General features: G+C 41.7%; 1 protein-coding gene across 1 annotated transcript in view; it reads left to right on the top strand.

Moving 5' to 3' along the window:
• Positions 1-23,941, top strand: part of CFAP61 (cilia and flagella associated protein 61) — a 335,591-nt gene that overhangs the window by 83,006 nt on the left and 228,644 nt on the right. Inside the window, exons 10-15 of the mRNA XM_088477572.1 lie at positions 7,175-7,255; positions 8,137-8,315; positions 9,161-9,200; positions 10,465-10,604; positions 16,039-16,165; positions 19,626-19,703. Coding sequence (XP_088333698.1) covers positions 7,175-7,255; positions 8,137-8,315; positions 9,161-9,200; positions 10,465-10,604; positions 16,039-16,165; positions 19,626-19,703 — 645 coding nt within the window. The remainder of the gene's footprint in view (positions 1-7,174; positions 7,256-8,136; positions 8,316-9,160; positions 9,201-10,464; positions 10,605-16,038; positions 16,166-19,625; positions 19,704-23,941) is intronic.

The following is a 23,941-nucleotide window of genomic DNA, read 5'->3' as shown; positions in this document are numbered from 1 at the left end:
TTGAACCCCAGACTGGAGCGGACCGGCGACCAGGGGAGGGGGTCCTTCAGCTGCCACCAGAGATTACAGCCTCCCCCCCGCATAAAACCCTGCTTGAGACCTGGGAGGAAATGAGCCGTTATCCGGGTTGACATGGCAATAGGCCTGGTATTTTGGCCAGTGGAAAAGGGGTATTAGCCGGCGGTAAAGTAGTGGCTAATTGAATTCCCTACATAGATTCTATTTTCAGGGTGTAGAGAGTGTAAAATAGTCCTGATGTTCCTCTAAGTTTCATGACATATATGTCAAGGTTGTAATAAAGGTGCAATAAATTAATTGATGGTAAAAGTATGGCAGGCAGGATTTTTATTGAAAATAACAGAAATTATTAACAAAAATTCTAGTATCTTACGACATGATAAGTATTTGAAATCATCATTACCAATTAAGAATAAAGTTATCTATAGGAGAGCTAAAACTCTTAAACATAGATTGGCACCGAGTCTTTTTTCCAGCAGAGAAATCTCCACAAACACTAGTTGGTTGCCTTCCAAACCCAAAGGCTGTTATAAATGTGGCCGTAACAAGTGCCAAACTTGTCAACATATGGAGAAAAACGGCATAACTTTCACTTCTTTTTGCACCAAAGAAAGTTTTAGTGTCACCAGTTTCCTTAATTGTAGATCACAATATATCATTTATTTGATACAATGCAAATGTGGCATACAATATGTCGGCAGAACGACACGCAGTCTAAACATTAGATTCTTAGAGCATAGACGTAATGTCCAAAAGGGTCTTAAATCACATAGCCTTTCAGAGCACATTAACAATTGTTCCATGAACATCTCGAAAGATATGACAGTGATGGCCATTGAGCAAATAGATGCTACTCCAAGATGTGGAGATAGATTCAAAACTTTATGTAGACGAGAAGCATTTTGGATTTTCAAATTAAACACCATGACCCCAATGGGTCTGAACGACACAGTAGAATTAAATAACATCTAACGCTCTGCATCTTTCCCTCCGATGACCCCCCAACACTCCAGGTCCCTGGAGGTTGAGATAGGTAAAATAAAAAGATATTACAAGATTGGCAGATGTTGCCTGCTGTAGACAAGATCTGAAGATGCGATGCCCTATCATCAACCCGCTTGCGAGCGCAGGCCCAATGTGAGCAGCAAAATAATCATGTCACTGTCACCAGTTGAGTAGGGGTGATAAGGTAGATGTAGAGTATTTGAAACCCATGGTCTCCAACTATATTATTTTATTAGGGACCATACCTGCCTTAAATTTATGTTTGAACATAAACCTAAACTAGATTTTTTTTATAACCCTAGGGAGGAATTCAATTCGATACGATAATTTTTCGGGTGGGTAGAATTCAAGTCAATTAGATCCTGTTTTATTCACTCTAAAAATGATCTGTTTATGGGTGAATACAGATAGTTATTGGGCATTTATTTTTCGGAGCCCGCTGAGCTCCTGAAAAGAGATGCCCGATAAGCAGGGGTGCCTGTCAGCAGCTGATCACACGCTGCTGTGTGCTGGGCTGCAGTAGGACCATGGAGACTGCTGCCGCTGAGCAGCAGCAGTATCCTCTGTGTGGGTGGATTTGCGGAGTTTGACTGGTGCTGTATACTGGTTAAACCGAAACGCAGGTGTCCTAAGGCAAGCTCAGGGAGGACAGAAACCTCCCGTGGACCAGTGCCGGCGTTTTCAGATGATGTCATCATCAAGCACCGGAAACTCCAAATCTCCAGAAACCTCCACGGGTGCAGTGCGGGTGTGTGGAGATGATGTCATCACCAAGCACTGGAAACTCTAAATCTCCCTTGAACCCCAGACTGGAGCGGACCGGCGACCAGGGGAGGGGGTCCTTCAGCTGCCACCAGAGATTACAGCCTCCCCCCCGCATAAAACCCTGCTTGAGACCTGGGAGGAAATGAGCCGTTATCCGGGTTGACATGGCAATAGGCCTGGTATTTTGGCCAGTGGAAAAGGGGTATTAGCCGGCGGTAAAGTAGTGGCTAATTGAATTCCCTACATAGATTCTATTTTCAGGGTGTAGAGAGTGTAAAATAGTCCTGATGTTCCTCTAAGTTTCATGACATATATGTCAAGGTTGTAATAAAGGTGCAATAAATTAATTGATGGTAAAAGTATGGCAGGCAGGATTTTTATTGAAAAAGATAAAGAAGATGTGAAAGCGCAATGAGATATAACAATTAAATAATAGATAATTTAATAATCACATAGCCTTTCAGAGCACATTAACAATTGTTCCATGAACATCTCGAAAGATATGACAGTGATGGCCATTGAGCAAATAGATGCTACTCCAAGATGTGGAGATAGATTCAAAACTTTATGTAGACGAGAAGCATTTTGGATTTTCAAATTAAACACCATGACCCCAATGGGTCTGAACGACACAGTAGAATTAAATAACATCTAACGCTCTGCATCTTTCCCTCCGATGACCCCCCAACACTCCAGGTCCCTGGAGGTTGAGATAGGTCTATGAGAGGAGTATGATCATCTTCCCACAAACCCTTTTGCACATATGTGGAGAGAGTGGATGGTACGTCGTCTATCCTGAGTTTAAATATATCTTGGATGGTGAGACGCATTTTCCACTCAAACCACACTTGTTCTCCCTTGTCCACTCTCATTCATCCTAATATTCTATCGTCATAATATTCCCTATTCCGTATGCTCACTATTTAAACAAATTCATTATATATTCTATTGATACCATCGAACTGATTATCATCATCTACAAATAATTTATGGGGATTAATTGTCCTTTCTTGCTATTAATACAACAATTTTTATATCTCTTTTTCTTTTCCTGATCTATCTTATTAATCGCACAGACTACAGTATTAGTTAATTTTACTCTAACATGTTGGGGTTATAGTCTGAGTTAGATTTGCGGTGGTTTGTGGTGGTGCATCGATGGCGTGCTCTCCACCCTGAGTCTAAATATATCTCGGATGGATGGCGCGTTTTTCTTTGCACTTCCCTTATCATTGTTGATTTATTTTATTTTATTTATATTATTTATTTATTTATTCTAATAATTTTTTCCTTAATGTCATTTCAAATCGATTAATCGATATATTTAGGATAAGAATTGATATATCGTATACATAGTATCGGACATTAAATCTATACAATGTGCACTCTATTTTGGATAGTAACACTGATTTGATTCAATTCATCAAAATTCTATTATTGATTTTTTCTTCTTTTTTATGATAAATCATGGAATATGATAGCTATAATATGGTAGATTAATTCCAAATAATACTGTTACAATCTTTGGATTTCGCATGTAGAGTTCAATATTATTTATTTATTTATCAATCAATATTCATTTATTTATTTATATACTTACTTATATTGGAGTCTTGATTTAATGAATTAAATAAGGTGTTATATATAATTTATTGTATTGTTATTCTTTTTTTTTATATGATTTTTGTAAAAAATGCACATTTGTCATATGAGTTTATAATCCTAAATATGTGAGAGGTTTAACTGAAGACCTTTCCTGAATACAAAAGAGGCATATAATATAAAAAAGGGAAAAGCACTTCACCTGTCTCCTTTTTACCAAATGACTGGAGGTATATATTCCCACTGCTTGTGGAACAGAGATCATTGTCTCTGAGGAAACAGCCGGATGTCTAAAGGCTGAGAAACGCGTTAGCCCACTTCTGTTCCACATCCATTTATTGATTCCACACGACCACCTACATAGTACCAAACGGCATCTATTAGAGCATTCATATGGTGACTTTGAACTATCCCGATCCAGCCATCTGACAGAGGTCGGAGTGTGTCAGCACGGCCCTTTTCCATCACGGCCGTTCATCAGCTGAGACTGGGCGCATTGACCCCCTGGTTCTCCTGCATACGGAGTCCCGACAGCCGACAGCAGAAGCTACGAATAGCCATTGCCGCTCACAGGACGGGCAGAGACCAGTCCTTAGATCTTTTCATAGCGGCCTCACACCAGCATTGGTAGGAGGCCGGATCATTCCTTGGTCGGTGAGATATATACCAGAGAGGCATTCCGGACACTGCCCTCTGTGTTTCAGTGAAGTCTAACCGGGAGCCACATCTCTAAGGTTAGCCTGTATTGTGCACAATACCAACGCTAATTTACCTTTTACAGGAGCATTCTTATTGTCTTTTTCTATATCATCCGAGACTATTATTTCATTTTGTCCCTTAAGAATATTTTTATTGGTTTTATTTTGTATTAATTGGGTTAATTACTTCATTCTGTCTCACAGACAGAAACACAGTCATTACCAACTACTCATCTGTACATTCGGTATCTCATGTGCATTCTATTTATGTATATATTTGATGCTATTAGTGTCTTTTTATTGTATATTCTGTATATTTATTAATTCTTTGTGATATAGTACTATTTTTAACCAATTTTCCATACATCACATCCTTATTATTAAATTATCTATTATTTAATTGTTATATCTCATTGCGCTTTCACATCTTCTTTATCTTTTTCAATAAAAATCCTGCCTGCCATACTTTTACCATCAATTAATTTATTGCACCTTTATTACAACCTTGACATATATGTCATGAAACTTAGAGGAACATCAGGACTATTTTACACTCTCTACACCCTGAAAATAGAATCTATGTAGGGAATTCAATTAGCCACTACTTTACCGCCGGCTAATACCCCTTTTCCACTGGCCAAAATACCAGGCCTATTGCCATGTCAACCCGGATAACGGCTCATTTCCTCCCAGGTCTCAAGCAGGGTTTTATGCGGGGGGGAGGCTGTAATCTCTGGTGGCAGCTGAAGGACCCCCTCCCCTGGTCGCCGGTCCGCTCCAGTCTGGGGTTCAAGGGAGATTTAGAGTTTCCAGTGCTTGGTGATGACATCATCTCCACACACCCGCACTGCACCCGTGGAGGTTTCTGGAGATTTGGAGTTTCCGGTGCTTGATGATGACATCATCTGAAAACGCCGGCACTGGTCCACGGGAGGTTTCTGTCCTCCCTGAGCTCGCCTTAGGACACCTGCGTTACGGTTTAACCAGTATACAGCACCAGTCAAACTCCGCAAATCCACCCACACAGAGGATACTGCTGCTGCTCAGCGGCAGCAGTCTCCATGGTCCTACTGCAGCCCAGCACACAGCAGCGTGTGATCAGCTGCTGACAGGCACCCCTGCTTATTGGGCATCTCTTTTCAGGAGCTCAGCGGGCTCCGAAAAATAAATGCCCAATAACTATCTGTATTCACCCATAAACAGATCATTTTTAGAGTGAATAAAACAGGATCTAATTGACTTGAATTCTACCCACCCGAAAAATTATCGTATCGAATTGAATTCCTCCCTAGGGTTATAAAAAAAATCTAGTTTAGGTTTATGTTCAAACATAAATTTAAGGCAGGTATGGTCCCTAATAAAATAATATAGTTGGAGACCATGGGTTTCAAATACTCTACATCTACCTTATCACCCCTACTCAACTGGTGACAGTGACATGATTATTTTGCTGCTCACATTGGGCCTGCGCTCGCAAGCAGGTTGATGATAGGGCATCGCATCTTCAGATCTTGTCTACAGCAGGCAACATCTGCCAATCTTGTAATATCTTTTTATTTTACCTATCTCAACCTCCAGGGACCTGGAGTGTTGGGGGGTCATCGGAGGGAAAGATGCAGAGCGTTAGATGTTATTTAATTCTACTGTGTCGTTCAGGCCCATTGGGGTCATGGTGTTTAATTTGAAAATCCAAAATGCTTCTCGTCTACATAAAGTTTTGAATCTATCTCCACATCTTGGAGTAGCATCTATTTGCTCAATGGCCATCACTGTCATATCTTTCGAGATGTTCATGGAACAATTGTTAATGTGCTCTGAAAGGCTATGTGATTTAAGACCCTTTTGGACATTACGTCTATGCTCTAAGAATCTAATGTTTAGACTGCGTGTCGTTCTGCCGACATATTGTATGCCACATTTGCATTGTATCAAATAAATGATATATTGTGATCTACAATTAAGGAAACTGGTGACACTAAAACTTTCTTTGGTGCAAAAAGAAGTGAAAGTTATGCCGTTTTTCTCCATATGTTGACAAGTTTGGCACTTGTTACGGCCACATTTATAACAGCCTTTGGGTTTGGAAGGCAACCAACTAGTGTTTGTGGAGATTTCTCTGCTGGAAAAAAGACTCGGTGCCAATCTATGTTTAAGAGTTTTAGCTCTCCTATAGATAACTTTATTCTTAATTGGTAATGATGATTTCAAATACTTATCATGTCGTAAGATACTAGAATTTTTGTTAATAATTTCTGTTATTTTCTTTGCTGCAGCATTATATTGGGTAATGAATAGTGGAGAATTATCTCTCAATTCGAAGGATGATTTAGCATCTCTGTCTGGTTTGTTCAGTCTTTTCTTGTTAATGATTTTCGTGTCTAAAAGTATTGACCTAGAGCGAGATTGAACTTCTTTTAAAGCTATATCTAAAATGTATGTTGGATAGCCCTGAGTTCTAAAGGCTTTGTACATATCACTACTTTGTTTCAGGAATTTTGTTGTTCTACTTTTTCCACCTGAACCTACAAATCCTGCAAAAGATTGCACAGGGCATATTGATCAGTTCCTAAAAGTGGAATGTGGGCGGAGCCTACATTACTTGGGGATTTTATTCGCTCTCAATATCTGTGGTACATTCCAGGTATGTTTGAGTAGTGCAGTAGGAAGGAGATTATCCATCCTGTGCTGCCCCCGTCCCCGAACATGTGATGTCATATTGAGGGAGTGGGTCTGCTGGGACAAGGAAGAAGGACTCTCCGGGGAACTCTGTAGGGTGCACACTCAGAGCATCCTCCTGGTAGCTCTACAGGCTGCAGGATGCCATTAAAGGCATCTTGCAATCAAAATGCTGGTGCCATGGGGCTGCAACGACACTTCCCCTAGGCCCTGGGCCCTGAGTTGCGGCACCAGTCACAAACCCATAGTTATGGCTCTGATTTTGAGACATACCTATCTTTATATTGAAATAAAATGACATACCGTAGTGTCCTCATATAACTATACTTCTTTCTGGACATACACGTTTTCAATTTCTGTGTTTCACTCTATTAGCTCCACAATTATTAATGTTGCTGTCTTGGTTTAAGGTGCATGGAAACCTGGAGGGTGTAATGACTTCTTCCAATGAAAATAACACAGCGGAGGCTTCCAATGAAGATGATTTAGATGTATGTGGTAATAACTGTAATTGAATGTGGTCTTGTGAAAGGGTTGTCACCTAGTGGCATCACTATAGAGTCCCATGCTGAATGTAGACCTATGTTACTGCATTATAGACCTGATTTAGGGCATTCTAGCCCTAGCCTGGTATGTATGAGCCTATCATGAGGCAACACAAGCAGATTGCAGAAACATCATTGTATTATTTATGTATTTATTTTAGAAGTTTAAGGGGAGGGGGTGCCACAAATGAAAAATAATATAAACATCCCACTCTAAATGAGTTACCTTATTGCTAGCCCGAGCGGTATGTGTAATAGCCTGTGAGGTGCCGGCTGCCGTGAGAGTTTGCCGTATTTAAAGAGTCAATTTTTAAAAAAAGGCAAAACCAACCTGGTTTTGCCTTTTTATAATTTGCCACTTGAACTATAGATGCTAAATCAATGCAATCTTGTGGCTGCCTGCAACTCACAGGCTATTACATATACCCCTAATGATGATTAATGACTTAATTACAATATGTTTCTATTACAGTGCATACAACTCACATATACTGTAAATGTTTATATTAGTCTGGGGATGTGTTGTCGCCTTAGGCAGCAGGATGGTTATTCACCACGCTGACAGACAGACTCGCTGCAATGGATCTAATAGAAACTGATGGTGGTTTCTCTGATTTTCATCACTTGAAATTATAAGAAGAAAAGTATTTTAAGGAATAAAAGTAAAATAAAAAATATGCAGCATTCTATCCCTGGTCCTACTCCATGCACAACATACTTACTAGTGCCCCCATTTAGTCATACAAAACTCTGCCCATTGCCTCTGTCCTGCCTGAACTGGCTGATGATGCAAGATGTGTGTAAAAGACATTTGTCTGTTATTGCAGCAGAACAGATTGGCGAGCAGAGCTTCTAGTGAGGATGATGCCATCAAAGGTGTGAATTGCAGGACCCCGGAGACACCCAGCACAGCAGTAGAGGACCAGCCCTTCCGTCCCATTTACAAAGGAGATGTCACTGCCTTTTGCATACAGCTATTTTGCATCAGTGAAAAGCATGAGACAAGGCAAGAGCAGCAGAGGATATATATATATATATATATATATATATATATATATAGAATTTGTGACTTAAGCATGATACTTGTTAATAGCTATCCTCCGTGCGCTACGTCGCTCTACACATAACACGGGAGCTCCGGGTGGCCTGGTAGCGCTGAGCGTCTTTCATGCATCTTTTTACCTTCGAATATGTCTTATTCGCACAGCGAATCAGATTCTGCTGATTAAAATGATATGCGGCATGCCTATGTTCTCTGTGCGACTGTGGCTGTATCTGCATGCGAAACGCTACGTTACAATGTTACAGCCGCTGACACAGTAATGTAGCATGTTGCATGCAGATACAGCCGCAGTCGCACACAGAACATGGGCATGCTGCATATCATTTTAATCAGCAGGAGCTGCTTGTGCTAACTATTCACATTGCTGTGTGAATAAGATGTAATTGAAGGTAAAAAAAACGCAGAAAAAGATGCTCGGCACTACCGAGTCACGCCACGGCATGGCGCGACTAGAAGGGCTGTTTAACGCGCAATTAGGCTAGATGTACGTGGACCCATCTGTATGTCGGCGCTTTATAAAGAATAATAAATCTGAGTCAGTTTTTCTGCCATTGGTGGAAAAAATGTGAACCCTTGCAGCTGGCTTTACACTCATCAGACAAATGCGTTTAGTAAAATCATTATTTAATTATTTGTAGTTTAATGAAAACATGCAGATACGTCTGGGACCACTAAGACATTTGTCATCTTAAAACACTAGTCTAGCTATAGGAGATGTCTATTTTTGTACTAATTTTATTTCACTATGGGAGTTTTCCAATTAGGTTTTCTTTTTTTTTGTATTTAAGGTCTATGGACTTTTTGAAATATGTTTTCAGTCTTTTTCCCGTAAGTATATTGATTATAATACATTTTAAATATGTGCTATTAAGTTATATAAGTAAGACCACATTGATGTTATTAACCACTTAACTGGCTAATATTTTTTCCAAAAACTGCTCAGATATAGTCACTTTTTTTTATGCTTGAAGTAGGTCAATAACATTTATTTAAAACTTATTCAACACAATTTTATTAAAACATTTTTTTTATTTTTTAAAACATTAATAACATTAATATAGATTTTTAACATATTGGGCTATTAATGATTGGAACATCGTGACATTGTGATTTTGCATAGTGGCGTCACAAGGGGGGTGTGGGCCGCACCCGGTTGTCATCCGCCGAGGGGTGACACAAAAGTACCGACTCCTCCTCAGTGACAGGGGCCGGGTGTTGCACTGTAGCATTACGTGCAGCACTTGGCTCCTGACACAGTGAGGGAGTACTGCACACAGGGTGGTCCCCGAGGGCAGTCTACACCTCCGGAACCCCTCCCCCCCGGAGTGATTACAACAGGGATTCGGGCCCTGTGACCACGACCCCTGCCCGTGAGGCCACACCCCATGTTCACGAGGCCACACACCCCTTTTGTCGGTGCGCGGCTTCACTGCGCGCACTACAGCCCTCCCCGCACCGTGTGTCGCTGAGGGGAGGGACGCCACTGACTTTACATTTCCCCAGTGGCGGCTCCTCTAAACATCTTCTGGCAGTCGCCCAGTGTGCGTTTTTGACTGGTAACATTGTTAGAGACCATGTCAGGTAATGCACAGCCTGGTGTGGTCGCAAACGATGCAGCCACGCCAGGCAAGTGGTTCATTTTTGTATTTCCTCAGTTCCATTTTGAAATGGAGCAAGGACAGATACTCTCATAGATACAGCTATCGGCAAGATATCAGTGATGCATGGGTTAATTCCGGCTGTGTGGCTTTTTGTATTATGTTTTGTATTATGTTTCCCAGACCTGTGTTCAAACTTGGACTAATAAGTGGGGATTTCACACAACAAGAATTATAAATGTTTGACAAAAACAAGCATCACAATGACACTAATAACAACATTAATGCAGGTAAAATATTATCACTCATGCAACGATGTGGTATTCTTTATTTATAAGTTCCCCTGCCAGCCTGTTCCACCTCTAGCGCATGAGATAATTCCAAGCTAATACTGTGATCTCCGATGCATGAAACATTTTAATTAATTAGTAGGAATTCCCAGGTGTATGGTATGCATGGATTCCAGTAATGTGTTTTGTCTTTCATTGCTTAAGGATAAAGAGTTCTGCATCATCACGGTCCCTCACCTCACCCCTGAATTTCCCCTGCTTCAGAGCTTTGTTCGAGCAGTCCCTTTGAGTACATGCACTCTGCCTCAGGAGCTTTATATTTTCCACCGCGCTGGTCTGATCAAGTAAGTGGAAAATCAGCCCTGCAATCCCTGCCTGTCTTTTTACACCTGCATTTGTGTGAAAATAGTATCACAATATTGTCATGTCAATGCACAGCTCCCGGCTCTAGTGCTGCTGCTTTCATTTCTTTTGTCAAACAACTTAATAAAATCTGTAACACGCTGATGTCCGACTGGCAGCTTGTAGGCCAGAAGCCTTTTTTTAAATGGTTTTCTAAGACCGCTCCACTCCTTATAGGAAATTGTCTTTTTTTATTTTATTTTGGTGCCTATACTGTATTTCCAATCGGTTTCAGTCGTAACCAGAGGATTTGAATGCACAGTAGATACATGTGTATTAGTAGATACACAAATACACACATACAGTATATATATATATATATATATATATACACACACACACACACATCCTGTTACTTTTATGATTGTGAGGCAGTCAAAGCTGAATTAAGGCTTTGGGGGGGCACTTAAGACTGGGGGGCCCTAAAGAGCATCATTTGGGACACAGTGGTAGACCTTTGGTATTCACATGAAAAGGAGGCATGACCACACATCACGTCCCCATTTTATGTCACACTTGAGGTTTGTGAAATCGCTTCCTCAGCCCCGCAGGGCAGTTGAGAGTGTTCCCTTCTGACCTTTCCCACCAAAACCCAGGACAGTCCTGCCAAAACTGGGATGGTTGAGGGGGTATGCATACATACGTGGGGCGGGATGTGTCAAGTATCACATTTTGTATGCGATACATACCGACACTCACCGTATGCAGTAGTGTTTATTAACACAGAATGCATGAAGAATTGTGATTATTTACGCAAAGGACAGCTTTTCCGATAAAAGCTGTTCTTTGTATGGTGAGGACTACTGCACATGTGTGGCCGTGGGGGACACTGGGAGGGATACTATTGGATCCCTTTTGGGGAGTTATGTGGAAAGAAGCCCATAAGCTTCTATAGGCAACGCCATCTATGGAAGGCGTTGCCTATCGGGTACAAGCTCAGGAAAGTTTTGGTTGAGAGAGGGGGGCCCAAGGTGACGTGTCCCCTGTGCCGCCCCCTGAATCTGGCTCTCGGGCAGTGATATTTCACTGTACATCAGGAAGATGTGATTACATTAAAGTATACTTGTACCAGAACCTAAAGACATTTGCATTCCTTGACTTGAGAAAAATAAATATATCTGATTTCTGAGAGCAGAATGTGGTATATTAGTTCAACAGAGTATAGATGCAGTACTAAATACATTGTCTGTTAACACTGGTGAATCTGCTGCCATCTCTTTGCCCATGCAGTACGTACTGCTAATGTTAAACACTAAACAGTAATGTTTCATATGAGTGGAGGTAACTGTCAATAACTTGCAAAAAAAAACCCACATGCGACTAATTAGCAGAGAACTCTTACTGTATCCTAGACCTAGATGATACGCTGTGTTAAAAGAAGAGTATTAAAAAAAAAACAGTCTGTCCCTTTCACTAGTGGTAAGCCCGTTCCAGCACATAACAATATGGGCAGTATTCCTCTATAAACGAAAGCATAAGTTTAGGGCACCCTGTTATGGTGAAAGCAGCTGCCTTTTTGTGCAGGGTATTACAGGGACCCTCATATCATCCCAAGTCTATTTGGCTGACTTTCCTTTCATTTACGTCTATTCTGGTCCTTCCTCCAAATGGGAAATAAAATCTTCCTTTCTGCTTTCTCCTTACTTCAGTGGTTCCCAAACTTTTTTGAATCACGGCGCCTTAGAGTATCAGAATTGTTTTCACGGCACCCCTAAGCCAAGAGTTTGTTATTGAGAAATGCAGAAAAAAATGTAGTGCAGTAGTAAAGTGAAGTAAATTGTGCTTATCTTTCATCCTTAGGTTTGGTTTATATAGTGGTAGACAGGTTTGTGCTTCTGTTTGTCCACATATTTACATGACATTGACCATAAATAATTTGATTTGGTGCTGGAGCACCAACCTGAGGCAGCCCTGCAAGTGTTCCGTGGCATCCCAGACTGCCACGGCACACCGTTTGGGAACCACTGCCTTACTTGGTGCACTGTGGCGCTGGTTTTCCTTATCGAAGGGAATCCACACTCGCGGTCTTACTGGTAATACTGGAAATTAGCTCAGACTGTTTAGTGCTGGCTCTTGTTGAGGATTTGAGGAAAGGGTCACACTACCTATTTAGTCTATTGTATGTATAGTCTGTGACTTTTTGATTCTTCTCCTCTTATATAAAGCATGAAACAAAATATAATCTAAGCTTGCAGTTTTATATGATTGTGCTCATATGCTGTATAATATCTAGGATTGCAAAAGCTTTATCATTTTACACGTGCTTATGGGAATCCAAGCCTAGGCACAGACATTCAGCTAGAGCTCTGTGTATCACATAACAACTACATGGACATATCCATAGTTAGGGAATGCGGTCAGGATGTCGGACGATAGATAGATAGATAGATATAGGAGGGGCTGCAACTACAGAGTGCTTCTGTGCAATGTGGTGCCTGTTCTACAGTAGACAAGACTCTGTTTCTGTCTAATCCAGTGGTTCCCAAACTGTGCACTGTGGCACCCTGGGGTGCCTCGAAACACTTGCAGGGGTGCCTCAGCTTAGTGGTCCAGCAACAAATCTAATTATTTATGGTCAATGTAATGTATATATGTGGACAAACAGAAGCTCAAAGCTGTCCACCACCACATAACTGACCCTAAAATGACAGGAAAGCACAATTTACTTATTATTTTTTTTCCTGAATTTCTCATTAACAAACTTTTGGCCTGGGTGTGCCTTGAAAACAATCCTGATACTCTAGGGCGCCGTGATTCAAACAAGTTTGGGAACCACTGGTCTAATCTTTTACTATTTACCAAATATATATTTTATCTTGTAATAATGTAACACATTCTGCCCCATAATTCTCATAAATAAGTCATTTTTATTCATACCAGGCAACTATTATATATTTTTTTTCAAATCAAGGGATGCAAGTGTCTTGCAACATTAACTACTCTGTTGTTTATGTATATATCTATGAAATAAACAATATTGTATTGCTAACGGTTGGCTTCCTATCTGCTGATCCCCAGATTGCAGAGTACGAAGGCTGGTGTTGTCTGGATTGCTTACACTCTGCCCTTTAACCACTGGCTCACTATTAATATCCCACAACTAATATTCTGCTTAATTAACATTTCAGTGACAGTCACGATAAAGCTCATGATACATGATTTTGGCCATCCTCTTCCATAAGGAAATACAACAACACAACAAAATCCCAATGACCTACAAATGCTGGAGCCTTATAATAATGAAAGACACATAGCTGATAATTAGAGAGATTAATATTATGCTCATCAGTGTCTCCTTTCCTATATAACATTAACAATGGAAACATTCTACTGAATGGCAGTTCCATTCTATACTTATTGAGGCTCACATCATGAATTAAGGATCATATATCTCTTAGTGCCATGTTTACTTCATATATTATATGTAAGTTAACATTTATTAAAAAGAAAGATCACTTCATTACAACCACCCTGTTCATTTACAGTTGCTATAGTCCATGAATAAGTGTGTTTTGATGCTCGTATTTGTATGCAGAAAGTGGATGTAAAATAGTAATGAAGTTAATCAAACGGATAATATAATCCAGACACCTATCAGTGCCATGGGACTAAACTTTAATTAATGAGCACAGATCCTAAGGATAAGAATACTAAGCTTAATTAATATTATGTCGTCTGATGGCTATGTCTCTGGCGGTATCCTAGAGCTGATAAAAAATAAAATACATGTATAATCCATAGAACACCAAAACATTTATGTTTAAAATAGATTTGGGATAATTTTCTTGCATTCTCAGCACATAACTTACAGTGATATGTATCTATTCTCTTTGCTTATAGATATAACATATTTTGTTCTTTCATTTTGGAAGTTAGTAATTAACTATTAAATTAGTTTAGTACTCCACAGCTACATATAAAGCAGCTACATATAAAAACTATGTAAAATAGTTATATAAATATATAGAAAATACAGTATATAAAAGAAGTACCTAAACAAATACTGTTTAATATCTCAATGACACGTCAGCTGTCTGATCATGAATATTCCCTTCTACGGATGCATGGATGTACACCAGGGGGAGGAGTTTGTAGCGACATTTGCATAAACTCTGACATATGACCGCCAATAGATGCCTGCTGCGTGCGCTGCTGCGTGTGATTCAGAATCAGGCCACAAGAAAGCCAGTGGTTCTGACCTGCCTACAGCAGAGGTGTTCGGGTCACAAACAGCTCATTTGGTTTATCCTGAAGGAAAACTACAGAGAATGGACTATATTATTGTAGCACACATGACAAACTACCAAACTCATATAAGAGCATTGTGCTGGAGCACTTTCTGTCTTTTGACCAGTACTGTAGATAGTGGTTCCAGGCGCCCCTGACACAGTGAATGACTCCACTAACTAAAACTTAAACTCTTCTGCGTTGTGATACAATCACGTAGTGCATGCTTCTCTCCTGGGCCACACAGAGGCTCAGTAACAGAAGGCAAGACAGGTGATTTGGGGAGAGCCTTCTCCAGGTTCCGGCAGCCACGGTCCTCCAGGAGTTAACATTTGTTGGTGGCTGAGTCAGGCAGCCAGTCCGCCCTCCCCACAATCAGTGCCTCTTGTGAGTGCCAAATTGGCTAACCATTAGTCATGGCCCTGCTTTTAACCCCTGTGAAGCTACCTATCTTCTATGGTAAATGCAGTCTTTGTGTTGGTTGAACCAGTGCTCGTGACAATGTAGCCTATCCGTTCATTAGGAACTAGTGACATTGTTGAGGAATGAGCCATAAAGTTCATATGTTAAGCGATGTCACTACCTTCTATATAACTCCCGAACACACCATGTACTGCAGGGGTCCGAGGCTCACAGATTCCACTCCAAGCCAAAGATAAGGAAATATAAAGAAGATTCTGCAGAATATATCTTGTGGTGTATTGGGTAATAAGAGCCAAGTACTGATTCTGGGAGAAAGGTTTGAACATAAAAATTCCAACAATAATACACATAGTAAAATCTTGTATCTTACTGAAACGAATTCTTTGTGTTTTGATAAGGGAGGAACGTGTGGGTTTTATATTATCCCAGTGCCATGTTATACACCGCTCACCCTGAGATATAAAACATGCTATGCGCACTAAGTACTAAAAAGCCCAAGGGATTAATGTGCTAATGGTATTGTTGCTGCAGTTTCACCAGCTCCTCTGTGTTGCTTCCTGCCATGGAATAATGGTGCTGAAAGAAGAGCTCCTGTGGGTCTTTGCATTGAACATTGTGTATCTACCAGCTTCTGCTTTATAATAGGCTGCATTAGTACACTTAATCTGCAATTACATTTCATGCAGACAGTAGCCATTTTCATGAATGTTTTACCTTTATTTTTAGTTTGTTACAGGTGAGAGCAGCAAAGTCCAGTGATGTACCAGCTGTTGAAAAGCTAATCAGGACACTGACGCTCCATGACAGTATATTGGATGACCTAGAACTCTACAATGCAGCTCGGAGGGATGCTGTGAGTGGAATCATTTAAGATTCTTATAAAATTGATTAACTTAATGCATTGAAGTCATTAGAGTGATGTCTTATCATAAGAAATGTGCAAGCAATCATTATCAGCACACATAAGACCATGAAATCAGAGCCTGCCCTAGGCATCGACAAACTAAGCAAATGCCTAGGGGCATTCAAGCCCGCCTAGGGCCGGTGGAAGATTGGTGCAGGCACTGCTGGAGAACCTGCTGCCGGCTGCGCAGAGACTCTGGCAGCTGCTACTGCCGTTGCACAACGTCCATGATCGGAGCTCAGCTGACAGCTCCAGTTGGACCTGGCAGCAACAAACAGTGAGCGGGCAGCAGTGGCGTAACTTCATCCCAGCTGCCCGGAGGCAAGATAAATGTTGGTACCCCCCCAATTTTTTTTAAATTAACCATCCCTCCCAGCACCCATGCCAGCCCCAGCTGCCGTCACCCCCCTATGCAGTTCCCCCAGTAGTGGTCCCCCTGTGCAGTGCCCTCTGTAGAGGTCCCCCTATGCAGTGCCCGCCTATGCAGTGCCCCCCAGTAATGGTCCCCCTATGCAGTACCTCCAGTAGTTGTGCCCCTATGCAGTGCCCCAGGTAGTAAGGACCCATGTAGTGCCCCCAGTTGTAATGCCCTTGTAGTGCCCCCCAGTAGTAATACTCCCTGCAATGCCCCAGTAGTAATGCCCCTTGAAGTGCCCCCAGTAATAAGGGCCCCTGTAGTGCCCCCAGTTGTAGTGCTCCCAATAGTGCCCCCAGTAGTAAGCCCCCTGTAGTGCCCCCAGTAGTAAGCCCCCTGTAATGTCCCCAGTAGTAAGCCCCCTGTAATGTCCCCAGTAGTAAGCCCCCTGTAGTGCCCCAAGTAGTAAACCCCTGTAGTGACCCCAGTAGTAATCCCCAGTAATGCCCCCTGTAGTAAGCCCCAGTAGCGCCCCCTGTAGTAATGGCCCCAGTAATGCCCCCTGTAGTGCCAGTAATGCCCCCCAGTAGCACCCCCTGTAGTAATGCCCCCCTGTAGTAAGCCCCAGTATTGCCCCCTGTAGTAAGCTCCAGTAGTGCCCCCAGTAATGCCCCGTGTAGTAAGCCCCAGTAGTGCCTCCTGTCGTGAGCCCCTATAGTAAGCCCCAGTAGTGCCCCTAGTAATGCTCCCTGTAGTAAGCCCCAGTAGTGCCCCCAGTAATTCCCCCTGTAGTAAGCCCCAGTAGTGCCCTTAGTAATGCCCCCTGTAGTAAGCCCCAACAGTGCCCCCTGTTGTAAGCCCCAGTAGTGCCCCCTGTAGTAAGCCCCAGTAGTGCCCCCTGTAGTAAGCCCCAGTAATTCCCCCTGTAGTAAGCCCCAGTAGTGCCCCCTGTAGTAAGCCCCAGTAGTGCCCCCAGTAATGCCCCCTGTAGTAAGCCCCAGTAATGCCCCCTGTAGTTAGCACCCCCGCGCGCACACACACACAAAAAAAACAACTTACCTTGAACCCCGCTCCAGTGCTGCTGCCGTCCGTCCCAGGCGCCCACTCCTCGGAACTATGGGAGTGACATCATGACAATATATTAAAGGGGAGACTAATCAAACCTTCTACAGATGACCAATGGAGGCGTTGCTCATAACAACCAATCAAATTCTAGCTAGAATTTTATAGAATATACTGTAACTAGATAATTGATAGCTAGAAGCCAGGGGCATATTAAGAAAGGAGGGGGCCTGTATGCATTCCCTGTCCGAGGCCCTCCTTCTCTCCACCCGGTGGTTGGCTGAGGACTGACCGCAGCAGTAGACTCTGGGCACTAGTCTGGCGATTTCCCCACTGCGCAATCTGTTGCCATTTTCCAGGCGTTTTGTGCAGAGCTGCTAAAGGTGACGCGGGACTTCAGAGAGGTAAGTATTAGAGACCATGGGTACACCCTGCACCCATTATAGACACGTTCCTGCTAGAAGCTGATTGCTTACTACAGGAATGGTATTTATGAATGACTTGTGAAATAGCTGCCTCTGGCCATCAGATACCCACATGCTGTCTGGAAGAGGAAAGGCACCAGGACAAAGCACTTTATGGAGTGTACTATAGATAACATCAGAACATAACATGGAGGTCATTAGTAAGGCCAGAACTGTGCTTCCTTATGGTACTCTGTACTCTGCTAAAGTTGAGCTCTTGATGGATTTGTTTTACATGGCTCATCCCTCAAAAGAAAGAAAATTACCTATGGCGCTATGAACACCAATATGTAACAATAATGAGGTTTAAATTACAAATACAAAATAGAGGTACAGATACTCATGGCTCGTCCCTCATGATTAATAATTTGACTTCAAAGGGTTGCATTGCGGGATGTCTGACAGAGACAAGAGCCGCATTACCTTTCTTACATAAATTACCCCTTATTTTTAATAGGAGTTTAAATTAATTTATATATTTAAATATTTTCTTCACTAGTTTCTGCTCCTGCTTTAACTTGATGTCAAAGGTTTTTTTTTCTGTGGAGGGAACACTGCAAACTACATCTGTAGGATATAAATAATAATTCCGATCCACTTAAAGAATATCCGTGAGGCAGTGGAACTATGCTGCATTAAGTGTCCTTTCTATTGAAACCTACCCCAGCCATTAGACCAGCAGAATGCACTGTGTCTGTGTTCCAAGGAACATTTAATACACTGTGATTCTGCACATTGGACCTCTGCAGATTTGACAGGGATGATTCTTCTGGCTAGATTAATCTGGGTGGACATCTCCATTATTCTACTGAACAAAATGAAAATGTGACAACATTGCGCTTACTAACACAAGGAGGTATCCAGAAGCAGTCAGTCATTGCTCTGCACAAGATATACTCCATAGTAGATGTCAGTCTGGAGCATGGCTGTGCATGTATTGGTGGCTTCTGATTGGACGCTGCCTGGTTATTCAAAAGCTATTGGAGTTTCCATTGATGAGTGTATGAAGAGTGTGGTAGGGCAGTAACTAGGGTAGTGCGGCCAGTGCCATGGCACATGGCACCGCAGGGCAGGGGGCACAGTTTGGGCCTGTCAATTTTCTGTTTATTATCATTCTCACTTGTAGCTTCCTCTTATTTTATCCCCAGCATCTCCTGGCCTCCCCTATGTCATCCCTGGCCCTTCCCCATGAGGCCATTGCCCTTTTTCGGGTGTTATCTCCCTATTTAAAAATTAGGAGGGGGGGTCAATGCTCTTTCTGGCACAGGGCACCAAAAAGTCTAGCTTTGGCTCTGGTCCAGGGATCCAGAACATGCTACAGGGAGACATGTTGCCCATTTTGTGGGAAAAAAAAGCCCACACATCTTATGATCTGAAAAACACTAAATATTTGAATGACTTCCAGCAATTTGGTGGGTGGAGAAATCTAGGATATACAAGATGTAATGACCAGACGTGAAAGTTGTGAGTGATAGTTTGTAACACTGCATAACGCTGACACACTCGTTTCCGATAAATTGTGTTTTAGGACGGAACACCGGTTCAGGCGTTTGTTGCTGAAGTAGCCGGCCAGATAGTTGGCGTTTCGGTTCTCAGAAATGAAAAGGTATCTTATATATTTACATCACATTTGCTCTTTATATCTGTATTTTCTATATTTACTGTATTTGTATTTGTATCTGTAGCTTCAGCTTAATGTGGTGAAAACAGGCACTTGTAGTCTGCAAAACAAATAAAGAGGAAAAATCAATGTTTTTGGAACGTTGTCATTTACCCGAGTAGTTTTAATTTTATTGGTAATCTCATCCCACCTTGAACATTATAAGCATAAATAGAGAGTGGTGATCACCCAAAGGTTGCAACTATAATGCTTCAGGAGACCAACTTCATAAGTCGTCTCATTCACTGCCATGTAGTCTGTGTAGGGGATAAACTGTAAGTATTTATTTACCACTCATACTCCTGCCTGCAACAGCCTCCTCTTCACCATGGTGGTCTGCCATGACTGACAGGTGGTATGGATACTACATATCAGTGCCTGCATAGTAACCTGACCAAACTGAAAGTCACCTATTGCATGTCCCGGCACCTATAGCAGTCTGTAGTCATTGCTGACAGCATTCTGGGACTTTCCACATGTTCAGTGGAGGCAGGATGCTGTAGGGAACAGAAGCATGGCAGCTAAGTATTTTCTATACAGATGCCACCACACACCAATTATTACAGTCTACTTCTCGGGTGGAGATACTATTAAAGTGCTTTGTAGCATCAAATGCACCTGTATGGCGGCATCGCACCTGTCCTCATGCTTCTTCTACTTTTGGAATAACCAGGATCTTTTCTGCACCCAGCATAGTGCAGCTGTTTCTCTTAAAGAAGTATACATAGTATGGATTTACAGAGCCAGCACATGGTGGGAATTGTAGGTTAATGGTTGTAAAGCCACAATAGACATACCCATAGAGAGACATGGTTATGTACTCTTATTTTTCCTTTTTCTATTACATTCTTTTTAATATAGGGTGGTGTGCTGTTATTGATCCTGTTTCCTATTGTGCATCACTGTGAATAGTGACAAGCCATAGCTACAGACATAGAAGCTGCAACTTCTAACGCTTAAACATAATAATATACATACTTTTGTGCAACATTTTTATCAACACAAAATACATTGCCTGACTCAGGACTTCACAACGTACTTGCTTTGCTTTTAAAATACCGGCGTAATAAAGCAGGTTACAGAACATTACATGAATCAAAGTCCTAATGCTATTTTTTTACATAAATATAAATGGTGCATTATTTTGTATGCCATTGTCCCTTTAAGCTCACCTCTACCTAAACATTTTCATGACTGTGCCTATAACTGGAGAGAATGAGTTATACACATAACAGCAGTGGCATAATAGTTTGTCTACTTAAATATTAATTTATATCATTAACAACTGTCATTCAGTGTGACAGAGCTGTTCTCAGGTTCAATGTACTGACATATAAAAAAGATGTAATTGGCTGCTATTAGATACCATTATCTGTTATTGTACTGAACACTTTCAATCTGAAGACATTTTATGCAGCTATAAACCTAGTGCTATATATCTGGATCCTGGGGCTGTGCAGACAACATTATATGTTTATTATCCCATTTTGTGTGGTTTATAATGTTAAATAAAAGTAAATGGAAGAGTGGACCAGCAAGAGAAAGGTTCATGACTAATCGTCTGACGTCTGACTTATTCCTATATTGAGATGCTTCCTCCAGTATGGTTGTAATGTAATTAGGTCATTTTGTAAGCTACAATCACACAGAGTAATTGTATAGTGAATCTGATACAGAAATTAACTCTATGGGCTCCATTTATCAACGATAATATATGTCAGTGACATATTTCATTTAGTATCGAATATGCCACCTATATTTATCACTATCCACCCAGCAAGGTCCAGCGTTGTCCTCTTGCTCCGTGGCATCCTCTGGCGAGCTGCAAGCAATAGACTACTAATTAATGCACATGCGTGACGGACGTCTGCACATGTGCATTGCACGATCTGGTGTACAACAGCGCAATGTAACGTTACATCCTGCTTGTAACTGCAACGCATTACTCATTGCATCGTCCCATCTGATGTGCGATGAAAGACCGCCGGAAACGATATATCATATGATACATTGCATAGTGTGTACCCAGCTTTAGGGGTCTATTTACTAAGCAGTGTTAGGAGACAGAGTGAAAAGTGATAAGGTAGCAGCCAATCTGCTCCTAACTGCCATTTCACAGGCTGTGTTTGAAAAATGACAGTTGGGAGCTGATTGGCTGGCACCTTATCACTTTTCACTCTGTCTCCTAACACTGCTAAGTAAATAGACCCCTTAGTCCAGTACTAGGATCTGCTGTGCTTGGTGATACCTATAGAAAATTAAATAAGTTAGTAGAAATGTTATGCAAAGTTAATACAGTGTGTACTATTAAACATAACAAATACTTAATAAAATCCTGCAACACGTTTCAACAATCAGAAAAGGGAGGGGGGTTTCTGCACACTGAATTATACTCGCAACAATATATGAACACTATATGGTAATAGAACTTCAGAGATATTGGTTGCATGCATGTGCAAATACATGGGAAGCTGCTAGGCCCTGTCACGGCTTCTCTGTCACTAGCAGTCCCTAACACTAAGGGGTTCACATTCGGGGCACAGAGCACCCCAAAAAACGTCCAGCCCAGGACCACCCCAGGGCATCACACGAAAGTGGAAAAAGAGTGACAGTGCAGTGTAAAGTATAGATGTGTGCGAGTAATTAATAAGTGTTGAAAAAGAGGTTAAAATATATGTGAAAAAATACATGAATAAAAAACAAACATAAAAGATTATGTGAAAAGTAACTATGTGTATTAAGTGGTGATGCCCTGAGGAAGCCCAGCCAGAGTAGTCTCGGGGGCCCACGCCCAAACGCTCACCCCAAATGTAATATATACCAATTATAAGGCCTCATAATAAAGGCACATATTTATTTTGGCAAATGTAAGGCCTCATGATAAAGGCACATACATAAATGCATCAAAATTGAGAGCCAGCTTACCTGGGAGTCATCCTGGGAACTCCAACTAACACTACTAGAACCAGCATGCCCTGCTAATGCTTGCTCAATCATGCATCTCATGACCACAAACAAAAAAATGGCAGCTGCTCAATCAATCTGGCAGTACTTTTCAGGTGCATGAAAGTGAGGGGTCATACCAAGTAGAAAAGGGAGGGGGGTTTAACCCTCTATTGTTCCTCAACACACTGAATTATACTTGCAACAATATATGAACACTATATATTAATAGAAATTCAGAGATATTGGTTTCATGCATTTGCAAATACATGGGAAGCTGCTAGGCCTCGTCACGGCTTCTCTGTCACTAGCAGTCCCTAACACTAAGGGGTTCACGTCCGGGGCACAGAGCACCCCAAAAAACGTCCAGCCCAATCATTTCAACAATCAGAAGTCAACAAAATATTGGCACAAATTTGATTTACAAAATGAATAACCAGGGCGGTAACTAGGGTAGTGCGACCAGTGCCATGGCACAGGGCACTGTAGGGCAGGGGGCGCTGTTTGGGCCTGACAATTCTACTGTTTATTATCATTCTCACTTGTAGCTTCCTCTTCTTTTATCCCCAGCATCTCCTGGCCTCCCCTATCTCTTCTCTGGCCCTTCCCAATGAAGCCATGACCCTCTTTTCAGGTGCACTATCTTATGTCCCTATTTAAAAAATGGAGAAGGGGGCGCAGGGCACCAAAAAGTCTAGTTATGGCTCTGTGAATAACTATACAGGTACTTTATTTGGCTGTAGTTTCTGTGGCACTAGAATTCCAGGAATTCTGGGAATTGTAGTTCCACAGCTCCTGGAGTGGCAGAGTATGCCTACTTCTGAATTATACTGTTAATTTTTTGCACTTAAGCTGGTTTTAATGGCAGACAGTTGACCAAATAAGAACGGGAGTGTCCTATGTATATTTTTGATTTAGTAACAGTACTAAGGGACTGATTCAGCGGTGGACGCAATTCCGATATTCACGCAGATCGGGTGATTATTTGCCATTGCATATGTTTGCAAGTCGCACTGCGCATGTGTTGCGAATGCTTAGCGATTACGTACGCACATAGGATACAGTGAATAAGTGAATGCGTCTGGTCAGCGCTTGGGGGAGGTATTGGGGGGTATGTGAACACAGGCGTGTCTGACCGTTTAAACGCTGTTCCATGGGCTCGCATTAATGCAGCATGAGACCTCTCCGCGACAAGTGAAGCTTCAGTATTTATGACAGGTCAGATCTGCCGCATAGCTGCC

This window comes from Taudactylus pleione, unplaced genomic scaffold (assembly GCF_031769625.1).
Source record: "Taudactylus pleione unplaced genomic scaffold, aTauple2 ptg000201l, whole genome shotgun sequence".
Taxonomy (NCBI): domain Eukaryota; kingdom Metazoa; phylum Chordata; class Amphibia; order Anura; family Myobatrachidae; genus Taudactylus; species Taudactylus pleione.
This window is presented reverse-complemented; position numbering and strand designations above follow the sequence as displayed.